This window comes from Chelonoidis abingdonii, chromosome 1 (assembly GCF_003597395.2).
Source record: "Chelonoidis abingdonii isolate Lonesome George chromosome 1, CheloAbing_2.0, whole genome shotgun sequence".
NCBI lineage: Eukaryota > Metazoa > Chordata > Testudines > Testudinidae > Chelonoidis > Chelonoidis abingdonii.
In genome coordinates, this window is record NC_133769.1 from 32,777,939 (window position 1) to 32,796,339 (window position 18,401).

The 18,401-nt window shown below is 40.0% G+C and overlaps 1 protein-coding gene across 1 annotated transcript in view; it reads right to left on the minus strand.

The window, feature by feature from the left end:
- CELSR1 (cadherin EGF LAG seven-pass G-type receptor 1) overlaps nt 1-18,401 on the minus strand; it is a 297,352-nt gene that overhangs the window by 122,978 nt on the left and 155,973 nt on the right. The window contains exons 3-4 of the mRNA XM_032768931.2: nt 6,622-6,844; nt 971-1,086 (exon numbers count right to left, since the gene is read on the minus strand). Of these exons, the coding sequence (XP_032624822.2) occupies nt 971-1,086; nt 6,622-6,844 (339 nt within the window). The remainder of the gene's footprint in view (nt 1-970; nt 1,087-6,621; nt 6,845-18,401) is intronic.

The window sequence follows — 18,401 nt, forward strand, 5'->3', positions numbered from 1 at the left end:
TTTATAACTGGCATGCTGACAAGCCCTTATCTACATAGTGGGTGCCACCGTTATAATATAAAACCTGCCACAAGCTGAAACATTTTACTGATCTCATCACATATTATGTCATGGGAGTTATTGACTATGCAGGATCTGCAGTTTAATGCCCCATCTAATTAAAAGAATACTAGTAGTAATATTAACTACAGCAGATGAGTACCTAGGAATACGAAAGAACAATGACCCATCTTTAAATGTTTGAATGCCATAGGAGTTTATAGTGAACAGTTGCCTACAAAAAGCACCTCTTCCAAAACATCAGTCTTCACTTAACAAGTACAAAGGGGCTACTTGATGTGTATTAACACTGGCAGTTCTCGTGTCAAGCTCATAGCTTTCTTTAATCTTCCCCTTTACTTAGAAGTGCTGAATTATTGATAATGCCCAACAAATACAAAGATTGTGCACTCTCTTTTCCGGCCTTACTTCCAAGGACTTAGAGGCTGATCTAATATCTAAAGCCCTCTGTTCCTCTAGGGCTCAATTCCATTCCCATTGAAACCAAGAGGAGTTTTTCAATGTATTTCACTGGGATGTGGATCATGCCCTAGGTGTGTTGTTCAGTAGTTAAAATGGTTTGATAAATGCCCTATGTTGTAACGGTTGATGATGAAAGAGCTGCTGAATCCCCACCACAAAAATAAAAAATAAAGAATACAAGAAAAGAAAGTAAAAAGATCTGGGTAAATGAACCGTTATACAATACAATAGTGCAATGGTAATCATTTGTACAAAAGAGAAATAACTCAGTGAAGTTTTAAACTCAATTAAAATCTTTAATTTGGGATCTATGAATCAATCTAGGAAACCACATAAAATCTTTAATGAGGTTCATTTCAAAATGTAGTGAGATGTTCTCTTCTCCGTAAAGTTATTGCTAGTATTTACATATAAAAGTATCAAACTAAATGGTCAAGGAACACCTTACCTGCAGAGAATGTTAGTTGGATCTGTTCTTCAATGATCTCAAGAGCAATAAAATCATGTTTCTCATTAAAACGTCCATTGTAGAGGAGCAGAGCATTCCTGTCTCTGGTTGCAAACCTGTAACATGCAGACACAAATTTCATATCTAATTATCTACAAAGTGAAGAACATACAATCCAGCCACTCTGAAAACAGATGACAAAAAAACTACCAGTCACCATTATCTCAAGACAGAATGCTGCACTGTAACTGCATAACATTGCATAACACTGCATTAACATTGCATGATTTCTGCATGATTTAGTTGGGAATTGGTCCTGCTTTGAGCAGGGGGTTGGACTAGATGACTTCCTGATGTCCCTTCCAACCCTGATATTCTATGATTCTATGACTCTATGAACACATCTGTCTTAAAATTCATTCTCCTTTGTTACCCCTTTCGTCAGGAAATAATAAAATTAAGATAATTAGCAGTACATATTATTTTGACGTCTACAGGAGTCAGCAAGACAGAACATACAGAGGATCTGGCTTCTTCTTTGAATAGCTCTACTGAAAAAGAAGGTACTGAAAATGAGTAAAATCACAAATACGCTCAATTCTGAGGGAGGACCTTCCAGTGGTCAGAATGGACTGAGTTGTTGAGTATCCGAAAGTGTGGAATGCTTAGAGCCTAAATTCAAAATGATGCAGTGAGGGTCATACATAGATGAAAAAGAGTCGAAGAGGGAAAAGACAAGACTTACATTAATAATGTCACATGGTTAATCAGGGCCTGATCCTGCACCAGTCAAGTCAATTGGGAGTAAGGCAAATTCACGCATCTTGATGATTCCATTAAATTAGTTAGGGTTTTCTTCATTTGTAATGTAATGTTCCTTAATCTCAAGAATTTGATACTCCAGAAGCAGGAGGAGTTTCCGCTTTTGTGCTAGGAAATAACTGATAACCCTAGTTTTAGAAAAGCCTAGTTTTGGCCTCTGCAGCTCCTTCAAAATGTGGGTAGGGCTCATTATGAAATTCTTCAAATTTATCTATATCTATAACTAATTTTAATGTGTGAATAAAAACAGAAGACATCTGAAGTTTTTAAAATTCAAAACAGTAGTAAACTGCATTGATCATCAACCTCTAGAAAGCTTTGTGACCTAAAAGTTTGGGGTGTTCTAAAATAACACATTTGTCTTACAAGTCTATGAAAGACAAATTTGAATTCAAAGCTCTGTTCCATGGAAAGAAGAAATGGCCTCTACCATAGGGCATGCAATGTGGCACCAATTAGTGGGGCTCTTGTGGAACAAAATCACCACTATCTTCTGAATCCTGACTCTAGAGAATTAGGAAGAAGCAGGTATTTCAGAGCACTGTGTCCTGGCATCTTCATTTTCCAAATCATAGTTTAATTCTTAACAAGACATATAGGTTATACTTACCGTATGTTCTCCCTAAAGAGACAGATGCCAGAATCAGAGCTGGCTGGAAACCAGAATTTCCATTCTGTGGGAAAATCTGACATTTCAGAGGACAAAACTGTTCCAAATCAGAACGAAAAACTGAAATTCTGAAGTTTCTCATGAAACAAAATTTCAAAAAATTTGAATTAGGGACAACTGAAATGTGTCATTTCATTAAGGTAAAATGTGTCATTTTGATTTTATAGGTTTTCTTTAACATTTACATTACATTTGCCTATTAAATATTATACTTTATATATGAATGTAGCATTGAAATTAATATTGTACTATAATACAGAATTAGAAATGAAATAAAATTAATAATAACAACATATGGAGGTATACCTATCTCACAGAACTGGAAGAGACCCTGAAAGGTCATTGAATCCAGTCCCCTGCCTTTAATAGCAGGACCAAGTACTGATTTTACCCCAGACCCCTAAATAGCCCCCTCAAGGATTGAACTCACAACCCTGGGTTTAGCAGGCCAATGCTCAAATCACTGAGCTGCTCTCCCTCCCGTCCAAATGATAACATTGAAATAAAATGTTCCAATATTATCAAAATGAGATGATAGAAGTCCTGCACAAAATACATCAAAACTGGCATATTCCTATGAAATGTTTCAATTTTGACTGAACTGTACTTTTTGACAGAAAACTGTTCCATCAAAACAATTTCAACCAGCTCTAAACAGAACATATCTAAAGAAAAGAGGCAGTGGGGAAGACATAACCTGGGGTATGTCAACACTACCTGCCGCATCCGGCGGGTAGTGATCGATCTATTGGGGATCGATGTATTGCATCTCGTCTAGACGCGACACATTGATCCCCAAACGCTGTTCCCTGTCAACTCCAGAACTCCACCAGGGCGAGAGGTGGAAGTGAAGTCGACAGGGGAGCGGCAGCCGTCAATCCCGCGCCGAAAGGACGTGAAGTAAGTCAATCTAAGTTGATCTTAGATATGTCGACTTCAGCTATACTATTCTCATAGCTGAAGGTGCGTATCTTAGATCGATCCCCCCCAGTGTAGACCAGGCCTTGCTTTCCTAGAGGGCAGAAGTGATTAGTTAGTTGAATAACAGTGTCAACTTCATATTTCTGTCTGAAAATGTTATAGGGACTACTAATAACATGGGTAAAATATATATTTTTTCTATTTTTTTCAGTTTGTTTACCTTGTGCATTTATCAATACTTTGTATAAATTCAGTTTCACTGTTCTGCTGATGGTCAATTGAACTTCCTGTCTCATGCACTAGCAATTTGGTGTTCTTGCTTTAGCTCTCTTTGCTGCAAGGAGCTGTATATACACATCAGCTGGGGAGCAGAAAAACACCTGTCTTTTTTTTTTTAAAGGGAAGGTTTTGGTTCTTTGTTTTAATTTCAGGACGTTCTACTTACAGAGTGCTTTATCAGAGACTGAAATTGTTTGAAATAAATCTTTTTTAAAAAATCAGTTGACAATTCCCTTTAAGTGAGGCTGAATGACTAAGAACTCTTCGGGGAGAGGAGGTGGGGCACATCTGATAAATGTCCCAAAATAACAGTGAAATTTAGCATGCAGAAATAGGGTATATGGTAAATAAGCATCTGACTACTTGTTCTCTTTCCTTTTCCCTTCTGTAAGAACATATGGTGAGTATAATTTATAGGTTCCAAACCATTTAAATGCTCAGAATACCTCATTAGCTTGTAACACAGTCAGTGAACATATGGATTACTTTTAAAATCCCATTTTAGTTATGAGTATGAACTAGATAAACCTACCACTCTTTGACCTCTTGGGGGAAAGTGGGGCTGAGGGACTCTCTGAGATAATAGGAATAATCACAAATCAAAAAATATGTAATGGCAAATCCTTTGTATAGCCAAACTTCTACTTCTTGATTATCCTGAAGTAATGTTTCCCTCCTGTGTTGGATGAGAATAAGGGGCAAGACAATACTCAGCATAAAAATCTAAACGCCCACATGGTTCATCACCCTGACCCATATAGGGACAAATTCTGTGCTAATTTACATCCTGTGCAATACCATGAAGCTAATGGGGTTTAATTCAGCACCAAATATGCCTGTTGAGTTTTTAAAGATTTTGAAGTGGCTGCCTGGTATGTAAACTATGATGCTAAGCTTTACTGCTTGCTGTTTCTCAGTAAGTCCCACAAGGTACTGTGAGCCATTCTAACCTGCAGCAGAACAGTTTCACACACCACACTTTTGAGAATCTTCCTGGAAGCTTGTAAAACGACACCATGCCCTGCTGGAACAATTCTCTGGTAGTACAGGAGCTGAGCTGGCAGCCTGCCTCCAACACTCCCTTTGCATTTCATGTAAATCTGACAGTTCCAAGCCTTTTGCCCCCCTCAGCTTTCTCTTGTCCAGCAGAGTTGATGCTTGAAAACCTTCTTATTCGGTTTTGAGGTCTAATATTGATCAGAATCAATGTAAAGCCATTCTATATATTCTTCACAGTTTTCACAACCTTCTATACTAACCTTGATAAGTTATATTTATTGTAACTGCATGCTTTGATTTAACCACAGTTTCAAGACTCCACAAAAAAACCAAAATGTGACCACTGTAGTGTTAAGGCAAGATCAAGAGTAAAATGGAAACATTCTGCAAAGAAGCAGCAAGCTATGCTTGAGAGTATAACAAGAACAAGCTAACTTTGAGGGTTTTCTTAGCCTAAGGCCTTGGCTACACTGGCACTTCACAGCGCTGCAACTTTCTCGCTCAGGGGTGTGAAAAAACACCCCCCTGAGCGCAGCAAGTTACAGCGCTGTAAAGCGCCAGTGTAAACAGTGCCCCAGCGCTGGGAGCGCGGCTCCCAGCGCTGTAAGCTAATCCCCACAGGGAGGTGGAGTACCTGCAGCGCTGGGAGAGCTCTCTCCCAGCACTGGTGCTGCGACCACACTCGCACTTCAAAGTGCTGCTGCGGGAGCGCTCCCACGGCAGCGCTTTGGAGTTTCAAGTGTAGCCAAGCCTTAAGTAAAGTGAGTGATTTTAGCTAATTCAATAGCTAACCCGGGCCTCTTTTTCTAATCTAAGCAAACACCCAGTTAGCTTCTTCTTGTTGTTTTTATCCATATTAGGTAACTCCAATGCTTTCACTGGTGTAGACGCAGCTTAGCACATTTTACCTTGACTCAGCCAAAGTCAACCCTTGACCAGCTAAATCATGGTAAAATCTACCTCCAAAGCATCATTCTCCCAATCTTTGAAGCTCACAGAGATCCTTGGGTGAGCTTGTACATTCATACACAGGGAGATGGTGATAGAGCAGGGAGGGAGCAGAGACAGATGCCATCACCTCCCTGCTAAAAGTCTGCAGGAACTATGCCATAAAGTTAATTTAGCTTAAGGCAGCAATGAATTTTATGCAGCTGCATCTGTTCCTGTGCTATATAACCCTCTTTGTAGGAGTGCCAGGAGCAGCAGAGGGTGGTAGACTCTGCTGGGTGCCCCACTGGTGATCAGCACAAACCCAAAAGTGGGCAGCAGTAGTTGGGTAGAGGCATGGCCAGGCAAGTTGCGGGACATGCTGTTTTAGTCCATCTCCTCGCCAGCCTCTGCCAGCTGCAAATTGAATAGGCCCTCCTCCAGCAGACTCCCATATTTCCTCTCTCCAGGCACAGCGTCTCCTGCTGGCCCAGCTGTGCCCTCCTGAGCCACGAGGGCTTGAAGGAGCCCATTCCCTCTACCTGTGTACAGGATTTTGCAATACTTCAGTACAAAAAACCCCTACACAAAACAAAACACTGATTTGTGTGGCAGAGGAGCTGAATATTCTGAAAGTGAAAAGTTTTATGATAGAAGGGACACAGTCAGTACTTCATAATAGAGACAGCAAGACTGCTTTTAATTCCTGCCCACAATCCGGCTTTCAAATAATGCTCTTCGGGGCAGGGACCATCTAACTGCTCTGTGTTCGTACAGTGCCGAGTACAATGGGGCCCCACTCCTGGCCACCTTTTGGACAATACCATAACAACATGATTAATAATAATCTCAAGTAGCATGATTCTAATTCTGCTCCCATAGTAGTCGATGGCAGACTTCCCACAGTAACCACTTGCACACATATTTAACTCTGGGGGCTACAAATATACAACAACATTTGGCCCTAAATACAAATCAAGGAGAGAATTGGACTGAATCCTTTCTTATCAAGACAGAAGGGAAACAAACTTACATGAGGGAAACAGTGAAATGGAAGCGCTGTCTTAACCCTTTGAAGGTGACAAACGATTGTGGAGGGAAACTTCTTGTTGTCATCTCACAGTAAGGTCTCTCGTACTCTCCTGGGGGACACTCACATTTGAAACCTCCTACCAGCAGATTAACACAGGTTCCTCCATTTTTACATACTCCTGGCACGCAGCGGCCAGAGCGGGCATTCACTTCGCAATACTCGCCTGAAAAAAGGAGAAACAAAGATCAGTAGGAAACACTTGGCACTAGATTCCAACTAAACAACAATTGTCAGAGATACCAGTGAAGGAGATCAGTTATTATTGCTTAAAAAAAGAAAAAGCTAACATGTTTTTAAATGTCTGTACATCAAGTTAAGTAGTTGTAATTGCAATGGAGTGTATGTATATGCCTCACTGTTTCTCAAACTTTAATTCTCTGCATAGTTCAGGATAGTGTTTCCTCAGTGATCCTTTTTCAAATACTTCACAATGCTGGCTCTAATTTTTAGATTTCTAGGCTGCTTTCAGAACTGGTGATAAATATATACCAGCAAGAAGGTGACATTATTATGTAAAAACCTGAATACTTCCTGTCAGCTAAAAAATGTGTCAATGGTTCCAGCATTTGATATTGTTTTCAACCATCCAGGATCAAAATGTTCACTCCCGACTGTGAATGGTGTAAACAGATAAGTGTTGCATTTCCCCTGTAATGGAATTCAGTTTTACTACAGGTGTCACTGACTAAGTACAACTGAGCCAGGAATATAGTATTTTTAAAGTGTGTGCACTTATATAAAGAATGGGCAGGATACAGGTGACATGCATAGTGCTTTCCTTTTTTTTTTTTTTTCTCCAGAGTGTCCTACTGACATTTACCTCGATTTCCAAACAACTATACAGTCAAGTCATTCATTTGTTAAGAGACATGTATACTGATTTACAAACTCCTGAAGTTTTGTATCCTCAAATGCTGAAATTTTGTTCCATACCAAACCCCACCCCAACCCTATATTAAGATTTTTGTTAATCTTAAACACTCAAGGAAATAGCAAAGGTAAATTAGTACACATAACCTTAGCCCTAACAACTTTTGCACTGCATTAAAATTTGGTCAAGATTTTCAAAAATGCTTAGTGAGTTTGTAGTTTACAAGGTCTGTAGAAGACATTCTTGAGGCCCTTTACCATAGAAAATCTGCAGAGGCTGACGCAAATGCTGCTGCAGAATTAACTGTTCTACAGAAAACTAGTTCTTTGTTTTAATTATTTAAAATTTGTCTACCAGAATGTGGGGGGTTGTGAGGTAACTGCCGTTGTTATGCTTCATTATATCTACCCAGATCCTGCATGTAAAAAGTGTTCATAGAAACTAAAGTGGGTTTATATAATTAAATTAATCCCAGAAACAGTGCCAGCGCCCCCACCACTTACTGGATTGTCTCCACCTCTCTCCTGCTGCCCCAGGGCTGGGACGGGAGCTGCTGCAGCCTGACAAGGAGTATCAGGGCTGCCCAGGGGGGGCAAGTGGGGCAATTTGCCCCGGGCCCCACCGGGGCCCCACAAGCCCTGGCCTGGCGGTCTGGGTCTTTGGCGGCATTACGGTGGTGAGGGGCCCTTTAGTGCTGCAGAAGACCCAGACTGCTGCTGGGTGAATACAAGTACCACAGCTCCCATGCTTTGCCCCAGGCCCCCTGAATCCTCTGGGCGGCCCTGAGGAGCTTGCCTACAAGTAGGAGGTGGCCCTGGCTGAGCAGGGGCTGGCATAGGTTAATGACCTGGCCCCTCACCCCAGGGTAACCGGACTTTTGGTGTCACGTCAGTACATCTGACCAAACGCTGACAGGTCCCCTTTTCAACTGGACTTTATGGTTGAAAACTGGGCACCTGGCAACCCAAAATGGCACCCAGACACAAAAGCCAAAAACCAGACTGTCCAGGTAAACCCTAAAAAGGTTTTCCCTAAAAAGGAATCTTTCACACAAATCTAGAAACTGCAAAAGCCACAATCTCTCAACCAGAAGATAAAAATCAAGGCCCCAATTCAGAAAAGCATCACTGCTGAGGAAAGCATTTAAGCTAGAACTTAACTTTAAGCATGTGCTTGTCTGAAGCAGGGCCCAAGTTCCTAAACTCTCATTTTATCAAGTTATTATTAGAATTCTGAAATAAATCCTTGAAAAATCCTTTCCTATTTTCCACTACCAGCTGTGGACACCAGTTCAGACAGGATTATCTGAATGGATACCCAGCATTAGCCAAGCAAGGAGGTCAGGTAGATTATAGTGATACACAACATGGTTCACTCGTAAGAAATTACTATAAATCTGTATACTCAGGTGCAGTGCTGAATATGAAGGAACAAAATAATCAAATAAACAAGTTTACTAAGAAGACATCAAGGAATCCATTTACTGGTGAGTTGCTATATAACCACAGGCTCTCTCTCCACCCCAACAATCAGAGCCCGAGCTCCAGCCTGAGCTGCAACTTGAAACCACTGTCCGCAGAGCTATTTTTAGGGCACTAGCGGGAGCCCCACTTACCCAAGTCTGTTGACCTAAGCAGGGATGCTCACTTCTGCAATCTGTGTAGACCTACCCAAAGACAACTCACCCCTCTTGTGTACTGAAACTCTTCAAGAATTAGAATGACATATTTTCTACATAAAAAACTAAGCATGGGCTTGCCCCATTTTAAAGGAGTGGGATATTTAATGATATAAATCTCCAACTCCAAATGGAGTGGAATCCTCAAGGCCTGCTGAAAAGAGAACAATACACTTGACAAAAGCAAACAAGGCGCAGAGCTGAACACAAACAGACATGCTACAAACAGGGCAGATTGTTTCCATTCTGAAATGCTGTTGGAATACCATGGCAATACAGAGTGTTTTCATAATATAAGAGTCTACGGCTGCATTCATTAATCCTTCCTTATTCTTCTATGCAGAAAGAGTGCATAGACATAGCAGACTGCTAGTTTAGATACAAGTATAATTCCTGTTTATAGCAGACAAATGTAAACCATTTAATAAACAAGAGAAAGGGTGATCTTGTCTGAAATTGGGGATCTGCATTGCAGTGAGGAATGGCTGCCGCAACTTTTGCTTATAGCTGAATCGTCTGGTTTATGACTCAGCCAATCTACCCCCGACTGTTATTAGCAACCTTTTCTCTATTAAAGTAATTTAATATTTCCTACAGTGTTGGTATTTGGGGACTCCCTGAACATACCTCTTATGTATCACAGCTCCGTGAAATCTAGGCGGGAGGTGTAAAGCTACAGTGACCTTTAGTCCTCATAACATGTAACCGAGTCTTTTTCCACAAGAAACCTAGAGCATGCACCTTTGGATAATTCTGCCTTATGGGTGGCTATCATCCCTCATGCAGACTTTTGGACTTTGAGAAATCTTTAATAAGAGCTAGCAACCAGTCTACTATAAGTCAACCAATTTGTAAACACCTAGAGGATTATAGGGCTATACGGAATAGTCAGAACGTATTTGTTAAGAACAAATCAAGCCAAACCAACCTAATTTCCTTCTTTGACAGAGAAACTGGCTTAGTGGATGGGAGAAAGCAATACACATGATATATCTTGATTTAAATAAGGCTTTTGACACAGTCCCACATAACATTCTTATAAACAAACTAGGGAAATGTGGTCTAGATGAAATTTCTTTAAGATGGGAGCAGACTGGTTGAAAGACCTATTCAAAGAATAGTTGTCAATGGTTCACTGTCAAACTGGGAGAGTTGAAAGGGGTATCCAGGGGTCCTGCAGAGGTCAGTCCTGGATCTGGTACTATTCAATATTTTCCTTAATGACTTGGATAATGGAGTGGAAAGTATGCTTATAAAATTTGCAAATGACACCAAACTCAAAGAGGCTGCTAGCACTTTGGAAGGCAGAATCAGAATTCAAAAACAGCCTTGACTATTTAGGGTATGTCTACACTGCAAATGGACACCCAGGGCTGGCTCATGTCAGCTGACTCGGGCTCATGGAGCTAGGGCTCACGGAGCTGTTAACGCAGTGTACATGTTCAGGCTTGGGCTGCAGGACTTCGCAGGGTCTTAGAACCCAGTTCCAGCCCAAGCCCAAACATCTAGAGTGCAATTAAATAACTCTTAGCCTGAGCTGAGCAAGTCCGAGTAAATTGGCATGGGCCAGACATGGGTGTCTAATTTCAATGTAAACATACCCTTAGAAAACTGGTTTGAAATCAACAAGATGAAATTCAATAAACACAAGTGAAAAGTACTTTACTTTGGAACGAAATATCAAATGCATACCTACAAAATGGGGACTAACTGGCTAGGTGGTAGTACTGTTGAAAAAGATGTGGGGGGCTAACGTGTATCACAAATTAAATAAGAGTTAGTGTGATGTAATTGCAAAAAAGTCCAATATCATTCTGGGATGTATTAACAGGAGTGTTGTAAGTCAGGCATGGGAGGTAGTTATTCTGCTCTACTTGGCACTGGTGAGGCCTCAGATGCAGTACTGTGTCCAATTCTGGGTGCCACACATTAGGAAAATGTGGACAAACTTGACAGAGTCCAGAGAAGAGCAACAAAATGATAACGGGTTTAGAAAACCTGACCCATGAGGAACAGTTATAAAAAAACCTGGCATACTTTGTCCTGGAAAAAGAAGATTGAGGGGGAACCTGATAACAGTCTTCAAATACATGAAGGGCTGTTATAAAGAGGACAGTGATCAATTGTTCTCCATTTCCACTGAAGGTAGTACCAGAAGCAATGGGCTTAATCTGCAGCAAGGGAGATTTAGGTTAGATACTACGAAAAGCTTTCTAACTATAAGGATAATTAAATACTGGAATAGGTCCTCAGAGCAGGGGGCTGGCCTTGATGACCTCTCAAGGTCCCTTACAGACCTACATTTCTATGATTCTTCAATGCATAATAAATATATTTTCTGATAAAATTTAAAGGAATTTTTCATGTGTGTTAATACAATAAAGTATTTTGATATGTGGCAATGGGAACGGTATAACAAACAACAGAAGAGAAAACAGAGAAGGAAATCTCACTGCCTAGTCAAAGTGCTTTTATTTGCTCTCCTACTGAAGGGTTCCACTCTATAACCAAATCAAGTAATTACTGATTGTCTTACCAGATCAATCTCTCTGTAAGATATGATAGGTGTTAAAGGTTTTAAAGAAACAAATAATAATGATGATGGCAAAAATTAAAAGAAACAAAGCATGGAGAAATAAACCCATAATTGCAAATAAATTGTAAGCAGAAACATTAGCTTTTGATTATCAAACTGTACAGTAATTTGAATCAACGAATAAGTCTTTGAAGAAAAGTTAACTTGATTCTACAATGACAAAGCATAAAGTCAGCTACTTTTCTAGAAACAACAATTTAATGACATTGAAAAAAAATAAGGAAGTATTCAAAAAGCTTAAATCATATATTTCAGATACTTCAGAATACGGTACCATTCTATGACTGTTTTAACTGGAAATACCATGTTAAACAAGAGTTAGCATGAACCAGCAGGTCTGCACTGAATTGCTTTTTTCAGTTTTTCTTTTTCATTATGTTCTGGATACATATTAACTTTTCACTCAGTATCTGCAACTGCTTCACCCTAACTACAGCCAGTTTGGTAAGCGGACTGCAATTGCAGGTCTAAGAAGAAATACATTCTTGCAGTATTTTAATGGAAAGGAGAAACAACAAGGAATAGGGCGGCAAAATTCTTTAAAAAAGAAATCCCCCATGACCAGTTTTCTTGAAGAAGGACAACCAACCATTTGTGTGCAAATCTCCTTTGCATCTTAAACATTATACAAAAAAACCCCTCTTCTTTCTCTAACAAATACAACTGAAAAATGGCTCTGGTGATGGTACTGAAACAATTTGTACAACAAACAAAGCAACCATAAAAATAAAAGCGGGAAATCCCCCCAGACCAATAAATATTCATTTTTAAAATTTACTCCATTAAAGTGAAGTATTCACTCCTTCTGAACTTTGTATTGATTGGCAGAAAGCCAAGTAACATGAACACTCAGGGGAGAGATAACCAAGCAACAAAATCTCTAAAGCAGGACTCTTAAAGTTTTATATAACACTAAAAAAGACTAGGATTCCATTAGAATCTCATCAGGCCTCCAAGTTAAACATTGATAGACTGAGTGAATAGCCACTACAAGGAGTTGGTGGTATACAGTTACAGTCAGCAAGGAAACTGACTGTTCTAGCAGTTCCAATCTTGTTGGTACCTGTTTAGAAGTGAGTGACGCGCTTTGCAGAGGCAAGTAAGACCATGTCCAACAAAATGAACAGAGTATGTGATGTGCAACCTGTAAAAGGAAATTTTTCCTTTCCAATCTACTCTGCAGGTATCTAGTTTATATTCTCTACTCATTTCATATACAGGTATAGTGCAGAACATGCACCAGAGAGCTGTACTGGGGATAAGAGATACCTGGAGGCAAATTTATGTCTGTTGACATGAGATACACAGATTCAAATTCATAACTTCACTGACTCCACCAGGCATGAATCTAGCTCTCAGTGTAAACTGGAGAATTCTGCACTAGCTCTGGGTATGTTTCATCTACAAATTAAAACATTGCAAAGATCTTTCTTTAAACTTTATTAAAAAAAATCATACAGGAGTGCAGCAGAGAGTGTGACCACGTCAGCCTTCTAGGATGAAGAAGAGGATGGATTCTGGAGTGCCGACACTGTCTGAGGATTTGTGAATGTGAAAGCCAGGAATAACAAAAGGAAAAAAACACACTCACAGTTGTGTCTCTTCTATCGTCTATGGATAAAATCCTGGCCCCACAGAAGTCAATGGAAAAACTCTCACTGCCTTCCTTGGGGTCAGGATTTAGCCCCATATATCAAGAAACTGCCCTCCCCCCTCCTCTTTTTTTTTTTTTTTTTAAGATTGACATTGATATAAACTACTTTGGGGTTGATTCTCATCTCAGTAACACTGAAGTAAATCCAGAATAACTCCTTGAAGTTGATCAGTTATTCCAGATTTAAATCAGAAGCGGACCACCTTTTCCCCCTTCTCAGCCCCCACTGGGACTCGGCTGATCCACAAAGTTGAGACTTGATCCAAACGTTCTGAAAGTGTGGAGATGTTCAGTTTCAGTGTTTGGTTTGAACCTGGCTCAGCTCTTGTTTGGTTTTGGAGCTCTTTACAATTAGAGCTGAGAATAAACTTACTAAGGATCATTTTGGGAAACAGATTTAGCATAAAAAAAATTAAAATTCTACCTAGGGCTGTACCCTCTTTCCTCATAATGATATCTCCGGATCTGAGATCAATGTACTAGTGGACAGAATCAGCAATAAAACCCTGATTAGCGAAGGAAGAATTGTGCAATACTACTACCGCTCTGCCAGCTATGTCAGATTTATACGCATTCAGCTCAAACTTCCACATCTGCCTCTTGTGCTTTTTCCCACAGTAGCCTCTGCACATGCAATGTAGTCCTCATCCCAGTTCACTACCTCCCCACTTTCAAGTTCCTCTAAAGACTCACTCCCTTCTGCATTGCCTGGAAATGAGCCAAATTACACACACAGGACCTGATCCAAAGCCCATCTGCAGTCAATGGCAGTCTTCCAACTGATTCCAATGGGCATTGGATCAATCCCATACACTTCAAAGATACAAATTACTGATTCTTCTGGGCTTCTCAGTGCATCCTGTCTGCTGTTCTTGTGCTTGATCCTGTAACTACTTAGGTCAGTAAGTTATTTTACTCATATAAGCAGCACTGGGTAGGTGTACTGGACTACGTACTTGAGTAATGTTATTAGTAGGATTGGACCTTTAGATTATAAACATCAAAGCATTATTTGTCACCTTTTCATGTGCTCAGCAAATAATATTTAAACTAATATGACAGAACAGCAGCCATATAAAGACATGCAGTTTAGCTTGATAAAGCTTTGTAGTACTAGCAGCAAAGAATCCTGTGGCACCTTATAGACTAACAGACATTTTGGAGTATGAGCTTTCGTGGGTGAATACCCACTTCGTCAGATGCATGTAGTGGAAATTTCCAGGGGCAGGTATATATATGCTAGCAAGCAAGCTAGAAATAACGAGGTTAGTTCATCAGGGAGGATGAGGCCTGTTCTAGTAGTTTGAGGTGTGAAAACCAAAGGAGGAAAACTGGTTTTGTAGTTGCAAGCCATTCACAGTCTTTGTTTATCCTGAGCTGATGGTGTCAAATTTGCAGATGAACTGAAGCTCAGCAGTTTCTCTTTGAAGTCTGGTCCTGAAGTTGTTTTGCTGCAGGATGGCCACCTTAAGGTCTGCGATAGTGTGGCCAGGCGAGTTGAAGTGTTCTCCTACAGGCTTTTGAATATTGCCATTCCTAATATCTGATTTGTGTCCATGTACCCTTTTCCGTAGAGACTGTCCAGTTTGGCAATGTACATAGCAGAGGGGCATTGCTGGCATATGATGGCATATATTACATTGGTGGACGTGCAGGTGAATGAACCGGTGATGGTGTGGCTGATCTGGTTAGGTCCTGTGATGGTGTCGCTGGTGTAGATATGTGGGCAAGTTGTCATTGAGGTTGTGCATGGATTTGGTTCCTGAGCTAGAGTTACTATGGTGAGGTGTGCAGTTACTGTGTGGTAATTGCACACCGCACCATAGTAACTCTAGTACCACGTTATCTCTCTAGCTTGCTTGCATATATATACCACCCCTGGAAATTTCCACTACATGCATCGATGAAGTGGGTATTCACCCACGAAAGCTCATGCTCCAAAACGTCTGTTAGTCTATAAGCTGCCACAGGATTCTTTGCTGCTTTTACAGATCCAGACTAACACGGCTACCTCTCTGATACTTTCCAGTACTATGTACTAATTTCTAAATAGATGATTGGTTTCACAGAATGTGCCTTTATGCAGCTGAATAGTTAGGTACAGATTCTCATACCATTACTCCCATTGAACAGAGCCATACTCCACAAATAGACCCTGTCAGGGTTCCTTCCCCACTCTGAACTCTGGGGTACAGATGTGGGGACCCACATGAAAGACCCCCTAAGCTGATCTCTACCAGCTTAGGTTAAAAACTTTGCCAAGGTACAAATCTTTTCCTTGTCCTTGGACGGTATTGCTGCCACCATCAAGTGATTTAGACAAAAATTCATGAAATGGACCACTTGGAGTCCCTATTTCCCCAAAATATCCCCCCAAGCTCCTTCACCCCCTTTCCTGGGGAGGCTTGAGAATAATATACTAACCAATTGGTTACAATGTGAGCACAAACCAACCCCCTTGGTTTTTAAGACACTGAAAATCAATCAGGGTCTTAAAAGAAGAACTTTATTATAAAGAAAAAAGTAAAAGAATCACTTCTGCAAAATCAGGATGGAAGGCAACTTTACAGGGTAACAAAAAGATTTAAAACACAGAGGAATCCCCTCTAGGCTTAGCTTCAAAGTTACAAAAACAAGAATAAAACTCACTCTTAGCATAGGGAAAATTCAAAAGCTAAACCAAAAAATAATCTAGCGCATTTCCTTGCTTTACTTACAATTTTTGTAATCTTAGATGCTTCTTTCATGTACCTTTTTAGGAGATTTTTTTCCTGCCCTGGTCTCTCTCTCCATCCCAAGAGGAAACAAACAAAGAGAGCACAAACAAAACCTTCCTCCCCCACTCCAGATTTGAAAGTATCTTCTTTCCTCATTGGTCCTTCTGGTCAGGTGCCAACCAGGTTAATTGAACTGATTAACCCCTTACAGGTCAGGCAATTGAACTGATTAACCCCTTACAGGAGGGATTTTATGCTACCCTTAGCTGTATGTTTATGACAGCCCCTCTGAAATAATTCAGGATACTTTTGCAGTCAGGTACTATTAACACAAGAAAGAGTAACAGAAGCCGCAGGAGGAAAATACCTTAGGTTAACCTGTTTTCAATTAAACCCACAGTGATTCCATTATTTCAGTGGAGTTACCCTAATACTTCAGTAGGAACTTTGCCTGGCTAAGGACTGCAGGACTTGACCCAATGAGATTATGAATTGCTCTTATTATGATACATTTCAGGAAAAATAAAGTTTGCTAAGAAATGTGAAAAGCTTGGCTCAAAACTAACCACACTGAAGTGAAAATGGAGGGATTAACGATGGTGGTAAAGGTAATCATGTCTTAATCACAGTCTAGCAGAAGTAAACAATACTATGGAGATCAAAATAGATTTACTAGAAAATAAGAAGAAAGGTAGAAGATTGTAGATTGGGAGTTTATGGACTCTCTCTCACTGATTGGTTGGGAGAATTCTCTTAAAATTGTGATTTCATTAATCAGCCTCTGCAGGCTGATCTCACACCAGTTCCGCTTCAGATGGATCCTGTCATTCCTCACTTTGCTAAAAAAATAAAAGTCTACCTTGTCTTCTTAACTGAACTTGTTTTGTAAGCCACATGGTAGGACTAATACCTATAACCTCTCTCTAGGTTATACACCCTTCCATATTTTAGCCAAAAAGAAGAGAACCTTTGGTGCACCTGAACAAAAAATGGTTGAGTGAAAAGGCCTAAACTGTCCACTTTGTTCATTCTCAATTCCTAGCAGACCAGGAACTAACATATCTCTCCACCCCAGAAGATACATGAGAACAGCTAAGAGACTCCTTTATCTTTTCATTCAGACTTTCAGCTACATGTTTCTTTTTTTCTTCAAAATGTGTAAGAACTTAAATAAAATGATCTGGGTGCTTGTTTATATGGAGATTTAGTGCACAGCAAGTCGGGATATAAATCTACAGTGCCCTACATGCCGTGGAACAGGTTGGGTTCGTAAAGATCAGCCTGGTTAGTCTGATCTTCCTGTGCCTCTAGATGTAGAAGATTATTCTACACCCAGAGCATGTTTATTTTTCAATGGGCATACTGGTTACTTTTGTTTGTTTTATTTATACCTGACTACTTGATGATGGGTTATTTTTAAAGTCTCCTTGTTTAAATTAATATTACTATACAGGATAACAGTGCATTAATGTGGATATAATCCTGTGCAGCATTTATTTATATCAGGACTTTGTATCATATACATATTTGGCTCTCTCTCCTATCTCCAGATGGACTCTAACCCATTTGAACTAAAACAGTCTTTTATGACTATTTCTCTATAGTGATTTCTGATTGTGTACGTCTGTTGAAAAAAGGATTTACTCTGAAACTCTAGAAAAATGTTCTGTTACAGTTAAAGCATATTAGACATTGTAACTCAACAATAATCAATGTTTTCCTCTTTCTATTTATCATGGTTTTTATTTGCTTCAGTTGTAAAATACTGCATAAATCAAAGAAAATGTTTTAGGTGCATGTTAAAGTGAACAGCTCTGAACCAACGGAGGGGACAGACTAGTTAGCTTTCCATAAGCCTTTGACTCCTAACTGCCTAAGTAACTTTCAAAGACATTATTTTTATGCCACGTTTGAAAATGTTAACCCATGTTTAACAAGAAAGGCACAGTGTTGGCACATATTATTCCAAGGACACTCCTCCTCTGATCAAGCAAAAGGAAATATTTGCTTTCTGGAAGCTGATCATTTTTCTTAGGTGCTGCAAGGATTTCACAAAACCATTGTCCTGGTTCTCAAACAAGCATAATGCTAAATGCAACACAGTGGATAGTGGAGAAAGGTGTCTGACTGATGGCCTATATGTTGTCGCCAGCCCTCACCTGGCTGGATGAACAAGCAGCTGGGAAAAGAGGATAAAAGGAGTT